This window comes from Stylophora pistillata, chromosome 2 (genome assembly GCF_964205215.1).
Source record: "Stylophora pistillata chromosome 2, jaStyPist1.2, whole genome shotgun sequence".
Taxonomy (NCBI): domain Eukaryota; kingdom Metazoa; phylum Cnidaria; class Anthozoa; order Scleractinia; family Pocilloporidae; genus Stylophora; species Stylophora pistillata.
This window is the reverse complement of record NC_142520.1, coordinates 53,836,829-53,845,657: the sequence shown is the minus strand read 5'-3', so window position 1 is coordinate 53,845,657 and position 8,829 is coordinate 53,836,829. Positions and strand designations below refer to the sequence as shown.

Sequence of the window (8,829 nt, the reverse complement as noted above, 5' to 3'; positions counted from 1 at the left end):
TACTGGTTGCCAGAGGAAGCAAGTCAAACTAAAAAGCAAATACAGATTTTTTTAAATATTGAATAGCATTTGAGAGTTTAACGAAATTTTTACTTACAATTCGTAGGGCATTGCATACTTCTTATAGATCTTTTGGTGATTTCTGGCTGACCGTTATCTGGAATATTGAGTTCTTCGCGACTTTAAATAAAAAGAGGGTTTGGTCCCCAGACTCCCTGTGACACCGCTCTGGCGCCAAAACTATAAAACACTAAGTGCAAATCACTCCGCCCGAGTGCGGAAATTAAGAGTTTAACTCTAATTTAGCAACGAATTGTCATTTAAGATTGAAAGATTCATGCAAGTGTTCATTGTTCTTGAATTAATGTAAACTAAAGTAGTCCTGCATCAAGCTCTTCCTTTGTTGCAATCAAACACAGTTTGTGAATAGGTCTGTCGTACTCTCCGTCTCTTGTTTTGATTCTCACTTTTCGTACAAGGCTGTCGTTTCCAGGTTAGGTGCCTATAATACGCGCCATTTTCCATTCACATCTTTTGTGTTTGGGATCTAGCTCCAATACCAAATCACCAGTCTGAATGTTGTCTCGCACGCGAAATCACTTGTTTCTTGGTAACAAGTTTGGGGCGAGATACTTCATCCAATTCCTCCAGAAATCAGCGACTCTGTTTTGTGTGCTTCTGAGTAATTGTCGCGGATTGGTTCTTTCCTCTGGTTCTGGCTGTGGCGGTGGATTGTGATGGCCTAGAAGAAGGTCGTTGGGAGTGATCGGTGGTACTTCCCAGATATCATCGGAACTGGGGTACAGCGGTCGTCCGTTGACTAGGAAGGTAACTTCTGACAAGAATGTTCTCCATTGTTCCTCAGAATAGGCTTGGTTCTTGCAAGTGGCGTTAAGTGCTCGTCTGACTGACTTAATTAGGGTCTCCACAACTCCGTTTTGGTGACTCGCATGTGGTGTGTTCCACTCCCATCTGAACTCGCAGCCAAATTTATCGGAGAGGACACTCTTTATCTTAGGAAAATCCCAGTTCTGTGTGGTTTCCTTTAGGTAACCTTGGGCACCTACAAAATTTGTTCCATGGTCTGACCAGCATACACTGGGGTAACCCCGAAGGCAGGCAAATCGTCGAAAGGCCATCAAGAATGCATCTGAGGTTTTATCAGTGACCAGCTCTAGATGGATCGCACGTGACGTCATACAGGTGAAGATGATCACTTGGGCCTCTTTTAAAGTCGTGCGGCCGAGCTTAATCTGTATTGGTCCGAACATGTCCATGGCAGTGTTTGAAAATGCCGGGAAGCCAGCTGCTACTCTTAGGTTTGGAATCTGTCCCAGGAGCTGGTTGAGGGGCCTTTTCCGTAGTTTTGTGCATGTGACACACTTTGAGGTGACGGTCTTAGCCATTCTGCGGAGTCCAATGATCCAAAATCTTTTTCTGGCCTCGTGCATTAAACTCTTATAGCCACAGTGCCCACGTCGTTCGTGGAGAGCACGCAGAAGCAAGATTACAAACGGGTGGTCTTGTGGTAAGATAATAGGCTTTCTCAATTCTTCAGGGAGAGATCTGATAACTTCAAGGCGACCATGCGCACGAAGGAGGCGGTCTTCACCCTTCTTTGCCACCAGTTTCTTATCCAATCTCCCTTCGTCTACGGGAAATTGACTCCACTTCAGAAGACGGGCCTCAGCAGCCTTTAGTTCCGGAACTGAATGGGTCCTGACTTAGGGTTCATTTTTCGTGCGTTGCGAATAAAACGACAGACGTAGGCAAGAGTTCTCCGTATTTTGGAGTACGTAGAACAAGTTTTCAACAAATGTGAAAGGATAGGATTTCCTTCAGATTCAGGCTGATTTAGTTCAGGGCATACTTCTGCGAAAGCATTGTAATGTTTACTGGCTTTTTTTCTCTTTTTGAAATGCTTTCTTCTCTTTTAATGCTTTCCTCTCTTTTATTGCTTCGGGATCGTCCACTTGAGCGTTAACTTGGGTGTAGTCTTGAAACTTGGGCCATTTTTCTTCTGGCAACTTTAGAAAGGATGGTCCCTCCAACCACTTCACGAGATGATTAAGATGGATTCCTCTCGTTAGAGCATCTGCAGGGTGATGGTTAGACTTGATGTAGCGAATTCGGTCTGCCCCAATTGACTCTTGGGTTTCAGCCACTCTGGTAGATACAAAGGGTCTGAATTCCCGTGGTGGCGTTCTGACCCAGGACAAAACGGTTGTTGAATCGACCCAGAAGAATCTTTCCCAGTCTTGAGCTTTTGCCAACTCCAAGGCCTTTACGCATGTAACGTACATCCTTGCAAGGCAAGTGCTAAACAGCCCAACAGTTCTAGTATCGGGATGCTTTTCTTCTTCAGCGGTGCAACGAAAGCCTTTATCATGACTGGAACACATTGGTAGTCTCCACCAGTAAGTTTCCATCGTAGGAAGATTACTGCACCATAAGCCTGTTCCCCACCATCGGAAAATCCGTGAATTTGAGGCACACCTACTGCATTGCTTGGTTTTAGCTTGCGGTCAAACTGAAATGACAAGAGATCATTTATGGTCTGAACATTCTCTAACCATGTTTGCTGAATACTCTCGGGGAGGATGTCGTCCCAGCTGTAACCTGAACTCCATAGTGCTTGCAGATCAATTCTGAACTTGATAGTAACGGGTGAAACAAGTCCGATGGGATCCCAGAGTTCAGCGAGAAATTTCAGGCAGTTTATTTTGGAGAAGCCCTTCAATAGACCAACCACGTTTTCTTTCTTGAAGGTAAACTTATTTTCTTGTTTATCCCATTTGTGGCCAAGCAGGCGGCGGCGGCGACAGATTGAAGAAAAACCCTTCGCGTCGCTCGAGACCAGGTTCGGGATCACAAAATGGAAAGTGCACGTTTTGTGGTTCTCACTCGTGGGGCTCCTGCCCTGCTTTCGGAAAAACGTGTGACTACTGCCAGAAGAAGGATCATGTTGCGAATGTTTGCCGTAAGCGACTACGGGATTTTGGCGGGAAAACAGTACACGCAGTCGTTGAATCGGAGTGCAGTGACAACGAAGCCGATTTGCTAACTTTCTCAGTGGAGTCCAGTGCAGAAGATCCTTCTAAAGACGAGTGGCACGTCTCGCTCAAGACCGTCAATATCAATGTGAATTTCAAAATAGATTCGGGGGCTGATTGTAATGTCATCTCCAAGTCGTTGTTTGATCGGCTTCCAGTGGATCCCAGACAGTCCTGCCAATGCAAAGCCAAACTGAAAGTGTATGACGGACGTCGAATTACACCTTGCGGCAAGGTCAGCCTAACTTGCCAGTATAAAGGAAAATTCACAGTGATAGACTTCATACTTGTTGAGCAAGATCTACAATTCATTCTTAGATTGAAGTCCTGTCTCGATCTAGGCCTGATAAAGAGAATTTACCGCCTTGAAGAAGAGAACCTGGAATCCGAATATGCAGACGTGTTTGAGGGCTTGGGTGAAATCAAAGGCGCCCAGTACAAGATTCAAATTGATCCCAATGCCACCCCTGTTGTGCACCCTCCCCGTCGGGTTCCTTTGGCCCTTCGTGAACCTCTCAGAGAGGAACTTCAGAGAATGGAAAAGCTGGGAGTCATTAAGAAATGTACAGAACCCACTGCCTGGGTACATAGTCTTGTTGTTGCTAAGAAGAAGAATAACAAACTCAGAGTGTGTATGGATCCTCAATCGTGCCGTCATGCACGAACATTTTCGCATGCAGACCGTGGAAGATGTGATTAGCAGAATGCCCAGTGCAAAAGTGCTCAGTGTCCTTGAAGCTAACCATGGCTTTTTGGCAGGTTAAACTAGCCACGGACAGTAACAAGCTAGCTACCTTTAACACCCCATTTGGCCGGTATAGTTATACACGTTTGCCATTTGGGATAGCATCGGCTCCAGAAGTGTTCCAAAATGTTATGTCTCATTTGTTTCAGGACATTGACGGTGTTGAGGTAATTGTGGATGATCTGGTTGTGTGTGGGGAAAAGATGTGGAGCAGCATGATGTAAGGCTTAGGCAGGTGTTGGACCGCTGCCGTGAGGGTAACCTCAAGCTTAACAGGGAGAAATGCCATTTTCGAGTATCCGAAGTTCATTATGTGGGCCACGTGTTGAGTGCAGATGGTGTTAAGCCAGACCCGAATAAAGTTGAAGCAATAATTGCTATGCCAACCCCAGCCAATCGTGAAGACTTACAGAGATTCTTGGGTGTGCTAACGTATTTATCTAAGTTCATTCCAAACATGTCTCAGAAGAGTGCCCCACTTCGCCAGCTGCTCCAGAAAGATGTCGAATGGTCCTGGGAACAAGTAGAGGATGATGCATTCACAAGCCTGAAAACTTCAATCTCATCAGCTCCAGTCCTCAAGTTCTTTGACCCGAAAGAACCAGTGACCCTGTCTGTTGATGCAAGCTCAAAAGGGGTTGGTGCAGTCCTTCTGCAGAATGACCTGCCCAGTTGCTTACGCATCCAAAGCCCTGACTCTCAGCCAAGAAAATTATGCGCAGATGGAGAAGGAAATGCTGGCGATCGTCTTTGGGTGTGAACGGTTTCATGATTATTTATATGGGCAACGGGAGATTACGGTTGAAAGCGACCATAAACCGTTGGAAGCAATCCTGAGGAAGCCCATACATCAAGCACCCCTTCGCCTTCAAAGGATGATTCTCAGGATTAAGCCTTACGCGGTTAAGGTTAAGTATATACCTGGCAGCAAACTGCCCTTAGCTGATACACTCTCCAGAGCATATTTACCCCACAACAGTACAGACCAAACTGATGAGTTTGAAATTCATGTCCTGGACTCTGGACATTTGTCGGAGACGATGTTTCACAAGTTGAGGGTCGGGACTGAGAGTGACCCTGAACTTCAACAGTTGCAGAAAGTTGTCATGAGTGGTTGGCCGCAGACTAAAGTAGAGACACCAGTTGAGACAAGACCTTACTGGAACTACCGAGATGAAATAAGCTGCTACGAGGAGTTAATGTTCAAGGGTGATCGTATAATTGTTCCCCATAGCTTGCGACCCGAAATACTTCAACGCATACACGCTGCTCACTTGGGGATAGAGAAGTGCAGAGCGCGAGCCAGAAGTGCAGTGTTTTGGCCAGGTATCAATGGTGCGATGGATGAGTTGGTATCCAAGTGTAGTACCTGTCAGCAACACCAGCGAAGCAACCAGAGGGAGCCGTTGATTCCTCAAGAGGTCCCTGAGAGAGCCTGGGCGACAGTTGCAGCAGACATTTTCTACTATAAAGGGAAAGACTACCTGCTTGTAGTTGACTATTTCTTCAAATATCCTGAAGTAGCCCGCCTCTCCTGTAAGAATAGTGAAGCAGTTATCTTGGCCATGAAAGATATGTTTGCACGTCATGGAATCCCTGAGAGGCTAATCGCAGACAACATGCCTTTCGATAATGTGAAATTTAAGGACTTTGTCAGTAAGTGGGAGATAGAAGTGGTAACTGTTGTGTCGGTCACAAGACCGGAGGATGTAATGACACGTGGAGCGACGAGCGAGAGAGGTCGATTAAATTCGTTTGTTATTAGTTATCTTATATGTGATTAAAGAGACGTAGTTACGGACAGAATACAACACTGGCGACGAGGATATTCAATACCTTCGCATAAATCAACATGGCAGCGGCAAGTGCTGAGTTTGGAAGAATTTTGCCGTTCGACTGTAAAGGCGCGATTACCTCAGTTGCTCCTCGGTGGAAAAAGTGGAAAAAATCTTTTGAATATTACCTCTTAGCAAGAGGAATCACCAACAGCGCTCCAAAAAAAGGTTTGCTGTTACACTGTGCTGGCAGTGAAGTGCAAGAATTGTTCGAAACGCTGCAAGATCCAGGACCGCCGGCAGATGTAGGTGAAGACAATGCTGACGAATATCAGAAAGCCCTACGCACACTTGATGCTCATTTTAGCGCGTGGTTAAATGAGCCATACGAAAGACACGTCTTCAGAAATCTCAAACAAGAGGGAGGAGAGACGTTCGATCAGTTTATTACTCGGTTACGACACCAAGCGGAAAATTGTAATTGGGATAACGCAGACGAGCCGATTCGCGATCAGGTCATCGACAAGTGCAGATCAGACGACTTGCGGCGGAAATTATTGTTAAAGGGAACCCATCTAACTCTGGAAAAGGTACAAGAAATCGCTCGATCTTTTGAGGCAGTAGATATTCAGTTGAAAACGATGACTGGTGTGGAAGATGATCGTCAACAAGTTAACCGTATCGAACGTGGAGAAACCGCTGTCCAGTTCAAAGGAAGAGAAACGAAAGCCAAATGTTATCGTTGTGACAGAGAAGGTCATTTTAGTCGTGACAGTTGTTGTCCAGCAAGAAATGCTGAGTGTCAGAGGTGTCACAAGATAGGACATTTTGCTAAGGTTTGCCAAACCAAAACTGTCACCAGAAACAAAAGATTTTCTCCACGAGATGTGCCAGACAAAAGGAGATCGAATGTGAACTCGATTGATGATGACAACTTGAGAGTTGAGAGCGACGATGACGAGTACGCATTCACTGTGGGCAGAGGAAGTACAAGTGGGATGATAAATGTGTTAGTTGGAGGGATTTCTGTGCGAATGCTTATTGACTCTGGGGCAAGCACTAATGTGATTGATAAAGGAACGTGGGAGGAGCTAAAATCCCAGAAGATTGAATGCAAATCTTATAGGTGTAAAAAGAAGCTGTATGCTTATGGGAGTAGTGTGCCTTTAGAAGTTATCGGTTGTTTCGAAGCAAGAGTAGTCCTGGGTGACAAAGTTTGTGAGGCAGAGTTTGTAGTGATTGATGGGACAGGACAACCCCTATTGGGGAGAAGTACAGCAATCAAGCTTGGAGTGCTTCAGATAGGAAGTTCCATAAACTCTGTAAGCAGTGACATTGTAGAAGAATTCAAAGATTGTTTTACAGGAGTAGGAAAGCTAAAAGGATATCAGCTTAAGTTGCATATAAAAGAGAATGTGGCACCAGTGGTTCAGCCTCCGCGCAGACCACCATTCAATCTCAGAGACAAAATCGAGAAGAAATTAGACGAACTGGAGAACACAGACATCATTGAGAAAGTAAACAGTCTATCTCAGTGGGTCAGCCCTGTAGTTGTAGTCCCAAAACCCAATGGGGAAGTGAGACTTTGTGTAGACATGAGACAAGCAAATTGTGCGGTAGAACGTGAACGATACCCCATTCCAACCATTGATGAAGTACTTCAAGACATGAACAATACTAAAGTGTTCAGCAAGCTGGACTTAAGATGGGGGTACCATCAAATTGAATTATCTGAAGAATCCCGTGAGATTACCACATTCATCACACACAAAGGTCTGTACCGATATAAAAGATTGATGTTTGGGATATCAGCAGCTCCGGAGAAATACCAGCAGGTTATCCAGCAGACATTGCAAGGTATTGAAGGGGTACACAATATCTCAGATGATATTATAGTGCATGGTGCAACACATGACCAGCATGATGAACGCCGGCGAAAAGTGATGATGCGTGTACGTGAATGCGGCCTTACCCTCAACTTAGAAAAGTGCCAATTCTTCATGAGTCAGTTGACATTCATGGGCCATGTCCCGTCAAGTCGAGGAGTGGGTGTGGCCGCTGACAAAGTGAAGGCAGTCGTCAAAGCAAGAGAACCAGAATCGGTTTCAGAAGTCAGGTCATTCTTAGGTCTAGTAAATTACAGTGGAAGGTTAATTCCAAATCTTGCGACACTGTCAGAGCCACTACGAAGACTGACAAAGAAGGATATTGTGTTCCAATGGGGATCAGAGCAAGCAGCAGCATTTCAGAAGCTGAAAAATAAACTGGCTCGAGCAGAGGTTCTTGGATATTACGACAAAGATGCTGAGACTCGTGTAATCACTGATGCAATTCCTGTGGGTTTGGGCGCCGTTCTTGCTCAGAAGCAGCAAGGAGAGTTCAGGGTCATTATGTATGCTAGTCGAAGTCTAACGGATGCAGAACGCAGATACAGCCAGACAGAGCGCGAGGTGCTGGCGATTGTATGGGCTTGTGAACGGTTCCACACTTACCTATATGGGATCAAGTTTCACCTTGTAACTGATCACAAGCCTTTGGAATGTTTGTACTCAAAGAAGTCGAGACCCCCTGCCCGCATTGAGCGCTGGGTACTGCGGTTGCAAGTTTTTGATTACACCATTGAATACAAGCCTGGTAGCGAGAACATAGCAGATTCCCTGTCTCGACTAATCTGCTACCACAGTCTGGACGAGGAGAAAACGAGGAGTGTTGCAGAAGAATATGTACGGTTTATAGCCCAGACAGCCACCTCAAACGCCATGACAACACGAGAAGTAGAGGAACATTCCCATCGTGATGCTGAACTGAGTGAAGTAAGGCGATGCATTTGTGAAGGTGTCTGGAACAACAAAGAATGTGTTAAATATATTCCAGTAACAGACGAACTGTGTGCCATCGGCAAAGTTGTTTTGCGTGGAACTCGCATTGTTATTTCCCAAACTCTGAGACAGCAAGTACTAGCTATTGCACACGAAGGACATGTTGGAATTGTTGCTACGAAACTGAGACTGAGGACTAAAGTGTGGTGGCCCGGTATCGACAAAGACACTGAACAATATGTAAGGTCGTGTCATGGATGTCAATTAGTTGGACAAGCAACTCCACCGGAGCCTTTGATGCCTACTGAGCTGCCGCTTGGCAAATGGCAGGACTTATCCTTGGATCTCCTGGGACCGATGCCAACAGGAGAGTACCTGCTTGTTGTCATTGACTATTATTCTAGGTACTATGAAGTGGAGATCTTGATGTCAGTTAC

At 45.4% G+C, this 8,829-nt stretch overlaps 1 protein-coding gene across 1 annotated transcript; it reads right to left on the bottom strand.

Moving 5' to 3' along the window:
* Positions 1 to 596: 596 nt before the first annotated feature.
* LOC148740362 (uncharacterized) lies at positions 597 to 1,406 on the bottom strand. Its single transcript, XM_088749669.1, has one exon. It carries the CDS (start codon positions 1,404 to 1,406, stop codon positions 597 to 599), a length of 810 nt encoding a protein of 269 aa, XP_088605795.1.
* Between the last annotated feature and the right edge of the window lie 7,423 nt (positions 1,407 to 8,829).

What these genes read in the sequence shown, in the direction of transcription:
- LOC148740362 (XM_088749669.1), bottom strand. Translation starts at nt 1,406, where the DNA reads ATGGCTAAGACCGTCACCTCAAAGTGTGTCACATGCACAAAACTACGG.